We start from the raw sequence: 20,000 nt of genomic DNA, 5'->3' as shown, positions 1-20,000 counted from the left end.
CAGTATCGCCCCTGACACCCCTCTTTCCTCCATCCTCCTCTCAGTATCGCCCCTGACACCCCTCTTTCCTCCATCCTCCTCTCAGTATCGCCCCTGACACCCCTCTTTCCTCCATCCTCCTCTCTCAGTATCGCCCCTGACACCCCTCTTTCCTCCATCCTCCTCTCAGTATCGCCCCGACACCCCTCTTTGCTCCATCCTCCTCTCAGTATCGCCCCTGACACCCCTCTTTCCTCCATCCTCCTCTCCTCAGTATCGCCCCTGACACCCCTCTTTCCTCCATCCTCCTCTCCTCAGTATCGCCCCTGACACCCCTCTTTCCTCCATCCTCCTCTCAGTATCGCCCCTGACACCCCTCTTTCCTCCATCCTCCTCTCCTCAGTATCGCCCCTGACACCCCTCTTTCCTCCATCCTCCTCTCCTCAGTATCGCCCCTGACACCCCTCTTTCCTCCATCCTCCTCTCAGTATCGCCCCTGACACCCCTCTTTCCTCCATCCTCCTCTCCTCAGTATCGCCCCTGACACCCCTCTTTCCTCCATCCTCCTCTCCTCAGTATCGCCCCTGACACCCCTCTTTCCTCCATCCTCCTCTCTCAGTATCGCCCCTGACACCCCTCTTTCCTCCATCCTCCTCTCAGTATCGCCCCGACACCCCTCTTTCCTCCATCCTCCTCTCAGTATCGCCCCTGACACCCCTCTTTCCTCCATCCTCCTCTCAGTATCGCCCCTGACACCCCTCTTTCCTCCATCCTCCTCTCTCAGTATCGCCCCCGACACCCCTCTTTCCTCCATCCTCCTCTCAGTATCGCCCCTGACACCCCTCTTTCCTCCATCCTCCTCTCCTCAGTATCGCCCCTCCAACCGTCCAGGAATGAAAATGTCCGATCCTCTGTAAAGTCTTGCGTCGAGGCTGATTGGAGGTCAGTGTGGAGATTTTTACCGGCTTTTAGTTAAAAATAAAACCTGACTGTGTTTTAATGTTTACTGAAACACGTGATCGAGAACGCAGATTCAGACTCGTTTACACCACGCTGCTGCTCTGGATTCTGATTGGTCAGAAGGTGTTCTCGTAAACGGTTTCATAACATTCTCAAAAGCTAGCTAGCTAACAGCTCAATTAGCAACGCTGCAGCTCTGTAATGTTATAACGCAGATTCGCTGAGACACAATTAACACTTGTGCGTTGTGTTTAGTGTGAGCCGTTAAGCCTCTTGCAGACATAAGTTGCTATGGTAACCATGGTCATCGCACCATCAGACACAGTGTGTTCGACTTGTTTTATTAAATTAGACTTGTATATCAACTTTCTTTTTTTGTGATTAAAAAAAGTACAAAATCTCTGTTATTTTAAACACGCGACTGATTCCAGTTGTTTTTAGCTGATCATGTGATCATGTGATCCCCCTACTGGATATATTCTGAACTGCAGTAACCAATGTAATTAAAATGCTGTTTTATTAAATGTTGTAAATGGTTAAAAGTGCTGCTGAGTTCTGGACTCTGATTGGTCGTCAGGTGCTGATGAGGTCTCTAGAACAGCGGCTCTGACAGTAGCGCAGGTTTATATTAATGCTCTCGCTCTAATGCGTTATGGTTTCTATAGTAACGGCTCGTTCACGGGGACGCGTACAGCGCACGCTCCACTGATAATAAACCGATTATAAAACACTGTTGATGTGGTGAAGTTTTCTTGAAATAAGGAGGTGTTTGTGTAATGTGTATGGAAGGAGTCTCCAGTGTCAGCGCTGTGTAACAGTCAGAGGGTTTCAGTAGAGCTTTTTACATTATAATGACGTTTTAATCAGAAGAAATGATGGAATATATCTAACGTATTAAAAACCGCATGTATTATTGTATGTGTAAAACAGCAGGAGTCTGAGTTTTGATCACGCAGCATGATGTGTGTTAAACAGAATACTGACTGAATAAAATCCTCAGTGAAATCATCCATCATCATCATCTCAGGCCACATTCAACACCAGCGAGTTGAGAATAATGGAGAAAATGGTTATTACTCTAAATTACTGAGAGTCGATACTCGGACGTGACCGGAATGACGGAGTGTAACGCGAGATTCTCGCTATGATCCGACTCGATCTGCTCTTTTTCTCCCGGTGTAATTTAGCAAGGGGAAGAAGTGCATGATGGGATGTTTTAAATGACAGCAGCCGAGCTGGAGAAGGTCAGAGCAATTTCGTCCAGAAGGAACAAATATCAGCGTCTTATTGTTGATCTGATTGCGAAGAGGTCAGACGGACTCGCGGGTGTAAAGTGATTTCCTCTGGAAATAGATTCTCACTGCAGGGACGGACGATAAATCAGAGACACGATACATCATGATTAAAAAAAAAACAGAAATGATTTCACCTTCATTCTCTAAATCACAGAGAAGGACCGCTTCTCTTCCTCGCTCATGTCAGGGAGGAATTCTTCTACCAGAGAGGACAGAAGTTTTAAAGTCTGAGCACGATTTATGGAGAAATAAATAAATAAATAAAACAAACCTGTTTGGTTTTCTTTAATTAGTTTAGTTATAATATTTTTGTGCACACTGTAATGTCTGACTGAACTCTGTTATCCTCTTAAGCTGGTCTGATCCGAATCCTGATCGGATTTAAATCAGGGGAATTTACTCCTGCAGTCTGAGTTCATCTCAAATCTGATCAGTTGCGTCACGTGTAGAAATTAGAGACGGCACTAATCTGATACCCAGTATCAGTAAATAAACGGTGGATCGGATGTCAGAGAAAACTTCTCGACATCGGATCCTGTGGATTTGGAAGAGAAACTGGTTCTTCTTCTGTAGGATTTGATTTGATTTGATTTCTACTGTATTATTATATGTATTATATTTACAACACAAGTGAGTTTGTGTGAAATGCTTCCGTTAAACTAAATAAAATGTTGGAAGCTTTAGTAGTTTTTAAAGAAAATGATACGAGTATCTGTAATCAGCTGTTACTCGAGCGTTCATGTTAAACCGCCAGCTTCCTGCTGCTTTCCTCGTTCATCTCACTGTAAAATGACGTGTTTCTTTTCGCCGTTAAAAACGCCGACTCATGCTTCGCGTGTGTTATGATGTAATGCAGTGGGAGGAGTTTTAATCGTCAGGTACGTCTTGGAGAGATTATTAGTCGGTGATGTTTATAACGTCAGTACGCAACGTGGTTCGCGTGCCACTAACTTTGTCTCGTTGAACTCCGAGAAGAAGATTCCAGCAGCAGGAACATGACTCGATATCGACCTTGTTTAAACCCAGAAGTTTGTAACTCGTGTTATTTGCGTTCGCAGTTCAGGATAAAATTGAACTGCAGTGTAATTTTACTGAATTTCTGGCTCGTCTAAGGGAAATGTTCCTGATGGTTCTGTTTCATTTCCATTCTCACCGTCTGCACGACAAACGGGAGTTACTGCACGTGCTAGCTAGCTCAGTCGTTAGCCCTGGAAATTAGCTAGCTTTTACTTGGCATCCAGTTGCCTAGCAACAGTGTGCTCGTGATTAACCTCTTCAGTACAGCGCGTGTATCACGTGTCACGTTCCAGTGTTTCTCATTTAGGTTTGTTAATCATGATTGCTTCCTGGACTCTGATTGGTCGTCAGGTGCTGATGAGTTCTCTAGAACAGCGGCTCTGACAGTAGCGCAGGTTTATATTAATGCTCTAATGCGTTATGGTTTCTATAGTAACGGCTCGTTCACAGGGACGTGTACAGCGCACGCTCCACTGATAATAAACCGATTATAAAACACTGTTGATGTGGTGAAGGTTTCTTGAAGTAAGGAGATGTTTATGTAGCGTGTATGGAAGGAGTCTCCAGTGTCAGCGCTGTGTAACAGTCAGAGGTCAAGCTGGAACTTTAAGTTTTCGGAAGTCTTCAGCACGAGGAGTTTACACTTGGCGATATCAGAGCACATTCTCTGGGAAGAATTCAAATACACATACAGTACAAATCCTATGCTGTGTGTACAGAATAAAAATACTCCTTTTAAAAAGGTTTTTTGTCGTTGTTTATTTTTACACATGACAGCAGCGCGAGTGAGTTTTTAGGTCTGAATCTCGCGGGACTCCAGAAGATAACAGACACATAGCAATCAAGATGGACGTCATGAAGCCTGTCGGAATCTCCGAGTAAAACATCGATGCAGTCACCGGGCGCTACGGACCGAAGAGTTCTTAATGTTTTTGCTGATAAAAAAACCCCAAAACCCAACAGAGTACACGAGTGCGGTGACGGAGAACTGACGGGTCGAGACGGAGAACACACATCCGAGAACCGCAGCCTTTCAATACGAGAAAAATCTGAATTATTAAACGTCACAAATCTGTCTTCCGACACGCAGAGAGATTAGCCATGTGAGTTCTGTAGGCGAAGAACTCCGTTAAATGAAGCTCTTTTGTGTATTTACATGTGCACGTGCGCCTTTAAGTCCAGTATCTTTCCGTCACGCTCCAGTCTCTTAAAATTCAGGTTGCGGTTTCACTGAAGCAACACAAAAAGTGCCTCAAGGTCACAATCTGATGCAAGAAGTGTGTCATTAAACGCTTGAATGAGAAACAGAGACCGAGACAGGGATGGATGCAGGCGGTTTCTCGGGTCGCGAGCAGGAGAAGCTGGACCTCTCCTCTGGAAAGTTTTGGTCACTGAGTTATTATATTAACCTAGAAAAGTCCTCGGTGATTTTATTAAACACATTAGTAAAGAACAGATTGTAGAAAGCAGTCTGGTGCGAAACGAAACAGGAGTGACGGTGTAGAGGAGGAATTACAGAAGGACATTCTGTTTAAAATAAAATCCTGTGGCACATTCCAGATGTGCTGAAGGAGTTCGCGTTAACACTCTGAAGGTGATTGTTTTCCTCCGACTGCACGTCCCCGAGTGTTTTATTCCTCTTACACCACAGCAACTCTCCAACAACTGCACTTTACTCATTAAAGAATCTCATCACACTTTCTGTATCAGACTTTCATTCAGAATAAAATGGTTGGACTTTATTCCAGGATCCGTGGTGTTGATGTTATTATAGGACCTACTGTCTTTTACTGTCTTCAGTTTCAGCTTCCCAAAGATGAAGAAAGCTTGGTTACACTTTTTATCCGTTTGTAGTTACATTTCACATTGTGGAACATCGGTGAAGCGAGGAGTTCCTGTTCTCACTCACGTTATAGCAGCTATAAACAAACACTCGTTCCCTCACCATCCCTCTCTCTATTCTCTCTCTCTATTCTCTCTCTCTATTCTGTCTCTCTATTCTCTCTCTCTATTCCCTCTCTCTATTCCCTCTCTCTATTCCCTCTCTCTATTCCCTCTCTTTATTCCCTCTCTCTATTCTCTCTCTTTATTCCCTCTCTCTATTCCCTCTCTCTCTATTCCCTCTCTCTATTCCCTCTCTCTATTCCCTCTCTTTATTCTCTCTCTCTATTCCCTCTCTCTCTATTCTCTCTCTTTATTCTCTCTCTATTCCCTCTCTTTATTCTCTCTCTCTATTCCCTCTCTCTCTATTCTCTCTCTTTATTCTCTCTCTTTATTCTCTCTCTCTATTCCCTCTCTCTATTCTCTCTCTCTATTCCCTCGCTCTATTCTCTCTCTTTATTCTCTCTCTCTATTCCCTCTCTCTATTCTCTCTCTCTATTCTCTCTCTTTATTCTCTCTCTCTATTCCCTCTCTCTATTCTCTCTCTTTATTCTCTCTCTTTATTCTCTCTCTCTATTCCCTCTCTCTCTATTCTCTCTTTATTCTCTCTCTTTATTCCCTCTCTCTATTCTCTCTCTCTATTCTCTCTTTATTCCCTCTCTCTCTATTCTCTCTCTATTCCCTCCATCTTTATTCTCTCTCTCTATTCCCCCTCTCTTTATTCCTTCTCTTTTTATTCCTTCTCTTTTTATTCCCTCTCTCTCTATTCTCTCTCTCTCTCTATTCTCTCTCTCTCTATTCCCTCTCTCTCTATTCTCTCTCTCTTTATTCCCTCTCTTCATGTTAATGAGACAAAAAATATTTACGCAGGTTGTTGTGTAACCGAGTTAGTTAAAGTTACAGCGTCACCTCTGTCTGTTACACAGCACTGACACTGGAGACTCCTTCCACACATGTTACATAAACATCTCCTTACTTGATGGAAACCTGATCAAATGAAAGATTTTTTAATCTGTTCATTATCAGTGGAGCGTCCGCGGTGAATCGGCCGTTACTATAGAAACCATACCGTATTAGGACGAGCGCATTGATATAAACGTTCTGACCAATCAGAATCCACGGCTGTGTATTGCTGCGTTTAAAACTCAATTATTCAGATGCAGTGATTAAATGAATATTAGCACAATAACAGAACAGAGTTCCTCGCGTACATATTTCTGCAGGGTGAAAATAAATGATAAAATCCAGCATTAACTGAAAGTCTGAGAGCGTGCGGGGGAACGTGGCCAGAGGCGGGAAACATAATGAAGTCAAACCCAAAATTACAGTATTCATTTTAGCTGGCTGCCCTTCAAGGCCTGGTGTTTTATCCCATCATCCTCCTGCTGACTACATTATTGATTTCAGTATATGAGGTTGTGTTCGTTATTGATTTCATTATAACGAAGCTCTGCCACTCAATTCACAAAACTTTCTTGTCTTCATTTCTTTTTTCTATTAAAGTTTGTAGAAATTGTGGTTCTGCCCTTCCTCTCTCTCTTTTTATCCTTCTCTCTGTCTCGATCTGAAAACATCACGGATATGAGATTCAGCGGTATGTGGAAATGATCATTTAAAGCAGCAGGTTGGCCAAAAATGAAAAGTAAAATTACGATGTCCTCTTTAGGCCAAATGTAGTCAACCAGCTGACACATTTAATGTGTCAAGTTTTGTACTGGAGCGACACAGTTAATGTAGCTAACAAGTAATGAAAGCGTAAAGCCTCCAGCCTATCAGAGCCCTAGGTCAGCACTTCCTGCTGACTGGAGAGGAGATGTCACTTTGGCCCCCGGGAGAACCCAAATCTGCAGACATAACTAACCCCAGAAAATAACTTCATGACAATGCAAATTTTCAGATGGAACAGAAGAGGTGGAACTTAAGGATCGGAACGCGACGGGGTGGAACTTAAGGATCGGAACGCGACGGGGTGGAATTAAGGATCGGAACGCGACGGGGTGGAACTTAAGGATCGGAACGCGACGGGGTGGAACTTAAGGATCGGAACGCGACGGGGTGGGATTTAAGGATCGGAATGCAAATGTTTGGGTTTTGCGATGGACTGCTACGAGAGTCATTTTGAGTGTCAGATTGTGCACGAGTCGTCTTGCGTTAAGTTGTCAGTTGACTCTGCTAACATTAGCTAGCTATGATAACGTCAAATTTGACCGTAAATTGTAGTTTGTTGAATTTGTAAAGTGAAAAACAGCAGGATTAATTTTTTTTAAATAATTAAACGCTGACCTCGGAGCAGAATCGGATACATTTTACTTTCATCAGTGTGCTGCAGTCGCGTCACACTAAAATGCCACCACTGTCCAATCACAGCTCCAGCTCGGGGGTGTGGTCTAATCAGGCTTGAAAATGTATTTTTCCAGGAGGCATTACTTTTCTTTTTGAATTCTTTATTCCTCCTGCACCTTTTATCGTCAGGCTTTTCAGAATTATCACTAAAACATGATAAAGTGACTAAACAAAGGTAGAATCTCACCGCAGAACAAAGACTCCGTGTTAATATGCTAATGCAAAGCAATACTGTGTGTGTATTGTATTTCATGTTTCCTCACTAATGACATTGCATTTCACACAGAACCTTACTCATGATGAGATTTTGGGGTTTCATTCTAAAAAAGAAAGAAAAGAAAAATCTAATCTCTGTAGGAAATAAAAAGAAATCCATTTTGATGTCATTTTAATTCCTCTGATTTGAGATTTTCAATAGATTTCGGGGAATATAGTGCGCACTCTGTCACCCACCCAGAGCTCTAACATGAGGAACAGAGGCTATATTTCATCCACGTGAAAATATTAGGACTTTAATATATCCATCACCGTATTGCTCATTTAATCAGCTTCATCCGGTGTTTTTGAAAACGAAGCTACAGTGAATTCTGGGTAAGTTGTGCTACTGAAGTTCACAGTGAAGTCACTCATCTAATGAACGCTTACAGGAAATGTAGAAGAGTGCATTAATCTCAGCATCAGGGCACTTACAGATGTAGTAGTACTCGTGTCCGGGGCGGAACTCGAAGCCAAGCGAGAACGGTGTAAAGAGCTGGAATTTTTCGGAGAAGCGTAGCGGCCCGTCGACGTTCTGCGGCCTGTTACACTCCCAGCGTTTAAACCCCCTCATGCGGTGTTCGCAGGTCGTGTAGCCGTCGTGGTTGACCATGAACAGGATGTAGCGCTCCATCCGGCTCAGCGGCTGCGGCTCCTCGTAGTACGGACAGTACACGTCCAGGTAGTCGTTGATGTTCACGGCTACGGTGTACTCTCCATTCCAAAACCTGTTGAGAGAACGAGAAACGTGAGGTCAGTGCTCTCCACGTTAACGTGAAGTGAGCGTTGTACTGTTTTATCAGTTTTTATTGAAGCGTTTCAGATGTCTTGCATCACCCACACAGCCGCGTATCAGCAACATGAAAGGAGGAACAGTGTCCTCTACGACCAGTGTGAGGAAATATGGCTCTTGTTTATATTTCTATTTTTAAATAAAATAATGCTGATCAAATTCCTGTTTCACTTTTATCAGAGCTCGGGGTGTTGCAGTCATGTTTAAATAATAAAATACCCGATTCAGTGAATCGGATCGGAAAACCCATCAAACCTGTTAATGTTAAAGGTATCGTAAAGACCCGTTTGGTGCGCGTGATAGAAATTCCGTAATTGGTCGTGTTAACATTAAATAAGTTGTAAGGTCTATACACAGAAACAGTGCAACAAGACGTGTGTTTATTCCACTCTGTTAGGAAGCGCAGGGCTGATGGTGGGAACATGACGAGGGTGGAACATAATGGAGGTGAAGCATAACGGCGCGAAACAAAAGAGGGGTGACAGGTCGGAACATGAAAACATGACACATAATGGGGAAACATAACGAGGTGGAATGTTTATAACAGATCATAACAGCTTTACACATAACGGAGTGGAACATGATGGAGTGGGGAATAACGGAGTGAGGAATAACGGGGTGAGGAAAAACAGAGCGGGGTATAACGGAGTGAGGAATAACGGGGTGAGGAATAACGGGGTGAGGAATAACGGAGTGGGGAATAACGGAGCGGGGTATAACGGAGCGGGGTATAGCAGAGCGGGGAATAACGGGGTGAGGAATAACGGGGTGAGGAATAACGGAGTGAGGAATAACGGAGTGGGGAATAACGGGGTGAGGAATAACGGAGTGAGGAATAACGGAGTGGGGAATAACGGGGTGAGGAATAACGGAGTGGGGAATAACGGGGTGAGGAATAACGGAGTGAGGAATAACGGAGTGGGGAATAACGGGGTGAGGAATAACGGAGTGGGGAATAACGGAGCGGGGTATAACGGAGCGGGGTATAGCAGAGCGGGGAATAACGGGGTGAGGAATAACGGGGTGAGGAATAACGGAGTGAGGAATAACGGAGTGGGGAATAACGGAGTGAGGAATAACGGAGCGGGGTATAACGGAGCAGGGAATAACGGAGTGAGGAATAACGGAGTGGGGAATAAAGGGGTGGGGAATAACGGGGTGAGGAATAATGGAGTGAGGAATAACGGAGTGGGGTATAGCAGAGTGGGGAATAACGGGGTGAGGAATAACGGAGCGGGGTATAACGGAGTGGGGAATAACGGGGTGAGGAATAACGGAGTGGGGTATAACGGAACGGGGTATAGCAGAGTGGGGAATAACAGGGTGAGGAATAATGGAGTGAGGAATAACAGAGCGGGGTATAACGGAGTGGGGTATAGCAGGGTGAGGAATAACGGAGTGGGGAATAATGGAGTGGGGAATAACGGAACGGGGTATAGCAGAGTGGGGAATAACGGGGTGAGGAATAATGGAGTGAGGAATAACAGAGCGGGGTATAACGGAGTGGGGTATAGCAGGGTGAGGAATAACGGAGTGGGGAATAATGGAGTGGGGAATAACAGGGTGAGGAATAACGGAGCGGGGTATAGCAGAGTGGGGAATAACGGGGTGAGGAATAATGGAGTGAGGAATAACAGAGCGGGGTATAACGGAGTGGGGTATAGCAGGGTGAGGAATAACGGAGTGGGGAATAATGGAGTGGGGAATAACAGGGTGAGGAATAACGGAGCGGGGTATAATGGAGTGGGGAATAACGGAGTGAGGAATAATGGAGTGGGGAATAACGGAGTGGGGAATAACGGGGTGAGGAATAACGGAGCGGGGTATAACGGAGTGGGGTATAGCAGAGTGGGGAATAACGGGGTGAGGAATAACGGAGTGGGGAATAACGGAGTGGGGAATAACGGGGTGAGGTATAGCAGAGTGAGGAATATCAGAGCGGGGTATAACGGAGAGGGGTATAATGGAGTGGGGTATAGCAGAGTGGGGAATAACGGGGTGAGGAATAACGGAGCAGGGTATAGCGGAGTGGGGAATAACGGAGTGAGGAATAACGGAGTGGGGAATAACGGAGTGAGGAATAACAGAGCGGGGTATAACGGAGTGGGGTATAGCAGAGTGGGGAATAACGGGGTGAGGAATAACGGAGCGGGGTATAACGGAGCGGGGAATAACGGAGTGGAGAATAACGGAGTGGAGAATAATGGGGTGAGGAATAACGGAGTGGGGAATAACGGAGTGAGGAATAACGGAGCGGGGTATAACGGAGCGGGGTATAACGGAGTGGGGTATAGCAGAGTGAGGAATAACGGAGTGGGGTATAGCGGAGTGGGGAATAGCCAAAGTGGGGAATAACAGAGTGGGGAATAACGGATTGGGGAATAACGGATTGGGGAATAACGAGTGGGGTATAATGGATTGGGGTATAACGGAGAGGGGAATAATGGGGTGGGGATTAACGGGATGGGGAATAACTGAGTAAGGAATAACGGAGTGAGGAATATTGGAGTGGGGAATAACAGAGTAAGGAATATTGGAGTGGGGAATATTGGAGTGGGGAATAACAGAGTAAGGAATATTGGAGTGGGGAATATTGGAGTGGGGAATAACAGAGTAAGGAATATTGGAGTGGGGAATATTGGAGTGGGGAATAACAGAGTAAGGAATATTGGAGTGGGGAATATTGGAGTGGGGAATAACAGAGTAAGGAATATCGGGGTGGGGAATATCGGGGTGGGGAATAACAGAGTAAGGAATAATGAAGTGAGGAATATCGGGGTGGGGAATAACGGAGTGAGGAATAGCTAGGTCCCATATTTAAAAATGATTATTTTCCTCACAGACTAGATTCCTAAATGAGTGGAACACGTGGAGTTTCACAATAAAACACCAAAAATATCAAAAATGAAGAGCAATGTTTCTTTTTGAAATATAAAAATACAGATGTATTTTTGTAGGCGTAGAACAGATTTTGAATGCAGTAGTTTGTGAACTAGTCGAAATATCGTGATGCACGTCGTGGATCGTAGAATTTCTGTCACAATGCCGAGCTTTACTTTATTTTCTGCAGTATGACTAGACAGTGCGAGTGAATAGAACAGAGCAGCATCACGTTAATGCGACTATCAATTTAGTCTGTCTCTCTGTCTCTATCTGTCTGTCTCTCTCTATCTGTCTGTCTCTCTCTATCTGTCTGTCTCTCTCTATCTGTCTGTCTCTGTCTATCTGTCTGTCTTTTCACTGCAACATGAGGACGTTTCATATTTTTTGTGAAACCATGACAACGGTATATTTATTTTTTGTGTGTAATTGAATGGATGTGTCAGTCATGTGGAGCAGATGAACATCGTCTTTGTTCTCGCCGCTTTGGAAGCACACAAAACAGACGAGGCTGAAATCATGGATCAGATTTTACTCGGTGTTTTTGGAGAGTCGTTTATTCCGCTGCTCTTTTCAGGCTGAGAGTACGCCTGCCCCTTTCTCTCCATCTCTCTCTCTCCCACTCTCTCTCCCACTTTCTCTCCCACTCTGCATAATCATGACCCAGATACAGGCGTGTGGAGCGAGTGAGGAGCCTTTCTCTCCCGTTGTCGCTTTCTGTTCATCTCCTTTTGTGTTTCTGAACACGACGCTGCAGCACAGCTGTGAGATGTGTCGGGAGATAACACGGAAAAAAAGAAAAAAAATCAGGAATCCATTGTGTGTGTGTGTGTGTGTGTGTTCGCTGTGACATTACGCTCACGTCTGTTCTGAATTTGAATAGAAGAAAAAGCCTGAAAATAAAGTACAAAATAAATAACATGTTGCAAAGTAATAAAAAGTGTTTGTTAGTCGAGCATAAAAATTCCTGATATCCGTCTTTTCTTTCTTTCTCAATTTCAGATTATTCTTTCTTTCTTTCTGTCACTTTCATTTTCTTTTTTATTTCTTTCTTAAGTTGCATCACACCAAAATAGCGTTGATAATTTTTCTATAACAGCACAACACTGTTTTATTTCTTACTAGGCAACAACAGTCATGGTTTCAGTGACCTTTGTGGGTGGGGTTTTAGGAGAGTGGGTTTGTGGGTGGAGTTCTGAGAGAGTGGGTTTTGTGGGTGGGGTTTTAGGAGAGTGGGTTTTGTGGGTGGAGTTCTGAGAGAGTGGGTTTGTGGGTGGGGTTTTGGGAGAGTGGGTTTGTGGGTGGGCTTTTGGGAGAGTGGGTTTTGTGGGTGGGGTTTTGGGAGAGTGGGTTTTGTGGGTGGGGTTTTGGGAGAGTGGGTTTGTGGGTGGGCTTTTGGGAGAGTGGGTTTTGTGGGTGGGGTTTTGGGAGAGTGGGTTTTGTGGGTGTGGTTTTGGGAGAGTGGGTTTTGTGGGTGGGGTTTTGGGAGAGTGGGTTTTGTGGGTGGGGTTTTGGGAGAGTGGGTTTTGTGGGTGGGTTTTGTGGGTGGGGTTTTGGGAGAGTGGGTTTTGTGGGTGGGGTTTTGGGAGAGTAGGTTTTGTGGGTGGGGTTTTGGGAGAGTGGGTTTTGTGGGTGGGGTTTTGGGAGAGTAGGTTTTGTGGGTGGGGTTTTGGGAGAGTGGGTTTTGTGGGTGGGGTTTTGGGAGAGTGGGTTTTGTGGGTGGGGTTTTGGGAGAGTAGGATTTGTGGGTGGGGTTTTGGGAGAGTGGGTTTTGTGGGTGGGGTTTTGGGAGAGTGGGTTTTGTGGGTGGGGTTTTGGGAGAGTGGGTTTTGTGGGTGGGGTTTTGGGAGAGTGGGTTTTGTGGGAGGGGTTTTAGGAGGATTTGTCACACACAGACCTGGCCACTCTGTAACACACACAGTGCGTCCTGCACTATTCGTCCTCGTCCTCAAACACACACACACACACACACACGCACACATTTTAGTCTTATTCTGGATCTGGGACAATAACAGATGATTAGAACAGCATGGACACTGACTCAGAACACACACACACACACACACACACACACACAGCAGAGACCAAACTCTCTTTAGTATTATCCTTAATTTCTTTCTCTTTTTTCCTATTTAACTTTTTCATTCTTTCCATGTTTTTTCTTTCCTTCCTATTTCTATCTGCAAGCAGCGCGCTCTACACCCCGTAACTCTACACCCCCACATAACTCTACACCCCGTAACTCTACACCCCCACATAACTCTACACCCCGTAACTCTACACCCCCACATAACTCTACACCCCGTAACTCTACACCCCCACATAACTCTACACCCCGTAACTCTACACCCCCACATAACTCTACACTCCGTAACTCTACACCCCCACATAACTCTACACTCCGTAACTCTACACCCCCACATAACTCTACACCCCGTAACTCTACACCCCGTAACTCTACACCCCCACATAACTCTACACTCCGTAACTCTACACCCCCACATAACTCTACACCCCGTAACTCTACACCCCCACATAACTCTACACCCCCACATAACTCTACACCCCCACATAACTCTACACCCCGTAACTCTACACCCCCACATAACTCTACACTCCGTAACTCTACACCCCGTAACTCTACACCCCGTAACTCTACACCCCCACATAACTCTACACCCCGTAACTCTACACCCCCACATAACTCTACACCCCCACATAACTCTACACCCCGTAACTCTACACCCCCACATAACTCTACACCCCGTAACTCTACACCCCCACATAACTCTACACCCTGTAACTCTACACCCCCACATAACTCTACACCCCGTAACTCTACACCCCCACATAACTCTACACCCCGTAACTCTACACCCCCACATAACTCTACACCCTGTAACTCTACACCCCCACATAACTCTACACCCCCACATAACTCTACACCCCGTAACTCTACACCCCCACATAACTCTACACCCCGTAACTCTACACCCCCACATAACTCTACACCCCGTAACTCTACACCCTGTAACTCTACACCCCCACATAACTCTACACCCCCACATAACTCTACACCCCGTAACTCTACACCCCGTAACTCTACACCCCCACATAACTCTACACCCCGTAACTCTACACCCCCACATAACTCTACACCCTGTAACTCTACACCCCCACATAACTCTACACCCCGTAACTCTACACCCCCACATAACTCTACACCCCGTAACTCTACACCCTGTAACTCTACACCCCCACATAACTCTACACCCCGTAACTCTACACCCCCACATAACTCTACACCCCGTAACTCTACACCCCCACATAACTCTACACCCCGTAACTCTACACCCCGTAACTCTACACCCCCACATAACTCTACACCCCGTAACTCTACACCCCGTAACTCTACACCCCCACATAACTCTACACCCTGTAACTCTACACCCCCACATAACTCTACACCCCGTAACTCTACACCCCCACATAACTCTACACCCCGTAACTCTACCCCCACATAACTCTACACCCCGTAACTCTACACCCCCCGTAATTCTACACCCCGTAACTCTACACCCCGTAATTCTACACCCCCCGTAACTCTACATCCCGTAACTCTACACCCCGTAACTCTACACCCCCACATAACTCTACACCCGTAATTCTACAACCGTAATTCTACACTGCATAACTCTACACCCCCCATAACTCTACACCCCGTAACTCTACACCCCGTAATTCTAAACTGCATAACTCTACACCCCCCGTAACTCTACACCCCGTAACTCTACACCCCGTAATTCTACACCACATAACTCTACACCCCCCATAACTCTACACCCCGTAACTCTACACCCCCACATAACTCTACACCCCGTAATTCTACACCACATAACTCTACACCCCCCGTAACTCTACACCCCCGTAACTCTACACCCCGTAACTCTACACCCCGTAACTCTACACCCCCATAATTCTACACCTTGTAACTCTACACCCCCCATAACTCTACACCACATAACTCTACACCCCCCTGTAACTCTACATCCCCCCATAACTCTACACTCCCGTAACTCTACACCCCCCATAACTCTACACCCCCATAACTCTACACCCCCATAACTCTACACCCCCCATAACTCTACACCCCCCATAACTCTACACCCCCATAACTCTACATCCCCCCCATAACTCTACACCCCCCATAACTCTACACCCCCATAACTCTACACCCCCATAACTCTACATCCCCCCCGTAACTCTAAACCCCGAGAAAGCATGTTTCTCGTTCTTTTCTCTCTCAGATGTATCTGTTGTTCTTCAGTAACCCCACACGGCTGTACTGTACCCATGAGACGCTGAGAGACGATTAACTCCACACATCAGGGTTACAGGTGGAGGTGTTGGACATCACATCGCTTTTTTCCCAACGCTTTGAGAAGCTGTTTTTAAAGGCGCTTTATAAAATAAAGTTCATTATTATTATTATTATTATTATTATTATTTTTCTTTCTCAGTCTCTCTCCATCATTTTCTCTTTTATTCTCTCTCTTGGTCTTACAGTCTCTCATCACACCTTTCTTTCTCTCCCTTTATTCATTGTTTATTTTATTTGTTCCTCTTCCTAATTCACCTCCTGTTTGAGCACACTCTCTCTCTCTCTCTCTCTCTCTCTCTCTCATGCTGATCATCTGATAATCACTTATTTCCTGAACTGCAGTATTGAACATGCTTCAGAATATCGACTGTGTCCCATTTGAGACAAGGTTCCCTATGTAGCACTTATGGGCACTAACCTCCTGCCTCATGTAATTAGTGTTAGCTTAATGAGCTGATTAGCAGTCTGCTGTCCTGATGGAGCTCGTCTCCTCCCAGTATGCACTGGGGCTTGTTACTGCGTTACTCACACTGGGACTGAATCGCTTCTTCCTCCAGCTGAACAAACGCTAAATCACACGAGCGTGGGAATCCCTGCAGCAGCGCTAATCACTTTAAACGTGAAATTACCCCCTTTTGTGTGTGTGTGTGTGTGTGTGTGTGTGTGTGTGTGTGTGTGTGTGTGTTCTAAATCCAGAAAATTCCTCTGCTTTAGGAATCTCATTCTTGGGAAACAGTAGCTTTACAGGAAGTGTGTTATTGTTTCCGAAACAAAACAGATGTATAGTGAAAGAGCCATGTTTAATATATTTACTAGAAATTACAGCCTACACCATGAGACCCAGCTAGAAAGAAATGCTGCTGCTAATTCTCCTCTTTCCTCTTTTTTCTAAAGAATTACATACGCAAATATCAAGCCTATAAAATCAACACTGTACATATATTTACATCAGGACTTTGGACTCTCTTAATTAAGTAAGTAATAAACACTGTGTGTGGGTGTGAGAGTGTGTGTGTGTGTTGTGCTGTTATGGGAAAATAATCAGTGATGGAGGTGTGAGGAAGTGGAGGAAGCTGTTACTACCCTGCAGTTGATTATTTTCCTCTAACAGCATGTTCCTGAGTGTTTTATTCCTCTTACACCACAGCAACTGACCAAAAATGTTCATGAAACGAGTGAGTTCCTGTTCTCACTTACACTATAGCAGCTATAAACACTTTCCCTCAGCATCCCTCTCTCTATTCCCTCTGACACCGGAGACTCCTTCTATAAATGTTAAATAAATGTGCAGCTTGATTTGTTTATAACAGTTACGTGAGTATTTTCCTCAGTAATTGTGCACTGAGGTAAAATCTATATTTCCATCTCGCTGTGACTCGTCCACGCGACTCTTCTGACAATCAGACGTGAAATAAGAGTGGTTATTAAACTGTGTCTCAGGGGATGGTTTTGAAAATGAAAGATGGTTTTTAGTGTTATGAATGTTTGATGTTTGGGCGGAGAGCTCGGGGAAAAGCAGTTAGAGAGGTGAGTAAAGTACAAAAGCCACACTGCTAACTTTCATCTGCAGTTTAATCAAGGTCACAGAGCAGCACAGAGGAGCTTCAATAAAACCTTCACACACTCTGTGAGGATCTGGAGCGCTGTAGGTGACTTTCACACTCCACTCAACTCCGCTTAAATAACACACCCCACTCCCAGTCTCCTTTACTGCTCACTCGATCACTTCCCCATCGTCCACTTCCCCCTCGATCACTTCCCCATCGTCCACTTCCCCCTCGATCACTTCCCCATCGTCCACTTCCCCCTCGATCACTTCCCCCCTCGGCCACTTCCCCTCGATCACTTCCCCTCGGCCACTTCCCCTCGGCCACTTCCCCCTCGATCACTTCCCCTCGGCCACTTCCCCCTCGATCACTTCCCCTCGGCCACTTCCCCCTCGATCACTTCCCCTCGGCCACTTCCCCCTCGATCACTTCCCCTCGGCCACTTCCCCCTCGGCCACTTCCCCCTCAATCAATTCCCCCTCGGCCACTTACCCCCTCGGCCACTTACCCCCTCGATCACTTACCCCTCGGCCACTTACCCCCTCGATCACTTCCCCTCGGCCACTTCCCCCTCGGCCACTTCCCCCTCAATCAATTCCCCCTCGGCCACTTACCCCCTCGATCACTTACCCCTCGGCCACTTACCCCTCGGCCACTTACCCCCTCGGCCACTTACCCCCTCGATCACTTACCCCTCGGCCACTTACCCCTCGGCCACTTACCCCTCGGCCACTTACCCCCTCGATCACTTACCCCCTCGATCACTTCCCCCCTCGGCCACTTCCCCTCGGCCACTTCCCCCTCAATCAATTCCCCCTCGGCCACTTACCCCCTCGATCACTTCCCCCCTCGGCCACTTCCCCCCTCGGCCACTTCCCCCCTCGGCCACTTCCCCCTCGGCCACTTCCCCTTGGTCACTTCCCCTCGATCACTTCCCCCTCGGCCACTTCCCCCTCGGCCACTTACCCCCTTGGCCACTTCCCCTTGATCACTTCCCCTCGATCACTTCCCCCCTCGGCCACTTCCCCCCTCGGCCACTTCCCCCCTCGGCCACTTCCCCTCGGCCACTTCCCCCTCGGCCACTTCCCCCTCGGCCACTTCCCCTCGGTCACTTCCCCTCGGTCACTTCCCCTCGGTCACTTCCCCTCGATCACTTCCCCCTCGGCCACTTCCCCCTCGGCCACTTCCCCCTCGGCCACTTACCCCCTCGGCCACTTCCCCTTGATCACTTCCCCTCGATCACTTCCCCACTGTCCACTTCCCCCTTGGCCACTTCCCCTCGATCACTTCCCCCCTCGGCCACCTCCCCTCAATCACTTCCCCTCGATCACTTCCCCTCGATCACTTCCCCATTGTCCACTTCCCCCTCGGCCACTTCCCCTCGGAGTCACTTCACCCCTCGGTCACTTCCCCCCTCGTTCACCTCACCCTCTGCCACTTCCCCTTGTCAACCTCACCTCATCCACTTCCCCTTCCGTTTTTCTTTCTTTCTTTTTTGACATTTTCTTTGCTGTTTCTTTCGTTCCTTCTTCTTTTTTTCATTCTCTTTTTTCATTTTATTCATTCATTCATTCATTCATTCAACATTTTCTCCCTTCTTGACTTTCTTTTCCATTTTTCTCTCTTTTTCCTTTCATTTTACAGTTTATTTATTAATTAACTTTCTTTCTATCTTATTTATTTACTTATTTATTTATTAGTTTCTTTTCCAGATCATTCATTCATATTAGTGTGCTGCTGTGTATTAGTGTGTGTTTGTGTATATTAGTGTATGTTGGAGAGTATTTGTGTATATTAGTGTGTATTTATGGTTGTTAGTGTGTTGGAGTGTATTAGTGTATATTAGCGTGTATTAATGTTTGTTAGTGTGTTGGTTTGTATTAGTGTGTCATGTATTAGTGTGTATTGGTGTGTATTGCTGTGTATTGGTGTGTATTGCTGTGTATTAGTGTGTATTAGTGTGCATTGCTGTGTGTATTGTTGTGTATTGGTGTGTGTTGGTGTGTGTTGGTGTGTATTGCTGTGTATTGGTGTGTGTTGCTGTGTGTTGGTGTGTATTGGTGTGTATTGGTGTGTATTGGTGTGTGTTGCTGTGTATTGGTGTGTGTTGCTGTGTGTTGCTGTGTGTTGCTGTGTATTGCTGTGTATTAGTGTGTATTAGTGTGTATGTGTGTGTTGGTGTATGTTAGTGTGTATTGCTGTGTATTGGTGTGTATTGCTGTGTGTTGCTGTGTGTATTGCTGTGTATTGGTGTGTGTTCGTGTGTGTTCGTGTGTGTTCGTGTGTGTTGCTGTGTATTGGTGTGTGTTGCTGTGTGTTGCTGTGTGTTGGTGTATGTTAGTGTGTATTGCTGTGTATTGGTGTGTATTTCTGTGTATTGGTGTGTACTGCTGTGTGTTGGTGTGTACTGCTGTGTGTTGCTGTGTGTTGCTGTGTATTGCTGTGTATTGCTGTGTATTGCTGTGTGTTAGTGTATGTTAGTGTATGTTAGTCTGTATTGCTGTGTATTAGTGTGTATTGCTGTGAATTGCTGTGTATGGCTGTGTATTGCTGTGTATTGGTGTGTATTGGTGTATATTAGTGTGTATTGGTGTGTATTAGTGTGTGTTGCTGTGTGTTGGTGTGTATTAGTGTGTATTGGTGTAAAGTGGTGTGTGTATTGGTGTGTA

General features: G+C 45.8%; 1 protein-coding gene across 1 annotated transcript in view; it reads right to left on the bottom strand.

Moving 5' to 3' along the window:
• Positions 1–20,000, bottom strand: part of efna2a (ephrin-A2a) — an 84,996-nt gene that overhangs the window by 8,466 nt on the left and 56,530 nt on the right. The window contains exon 2 of the mRNA XM_053646911.1: positions 8,166–8,458. Within this exon, the coding sequence (XP_053502886.1) occupies positions 8,166–8,458 (293 nt within the window). The remainder of the gene's footprint in view (positions 1–8,165; positions 8,459–20,000) is intronic.

The sequence above is a fragment of the Ictalurus furcatus genome, chromosome 17 (genome assembly GCF_023375685.1).
Source record: "Ictalurus furcatus strain D&B chromosome 17, Billie_1.0, whole genome shotgun sequence".
Lineage (NCBI taxonomy): Eukaryota > Metazoa > Chordata > Actinopteri > Siluriformes > Ictaluridae > Ictalurus > Ictalurus furcatus.
The sequence above is the reverse complement of the archived record's forward strand: the minus strand, read 5'-3'. Positions and strand labels throughout refer to the sequence as shown.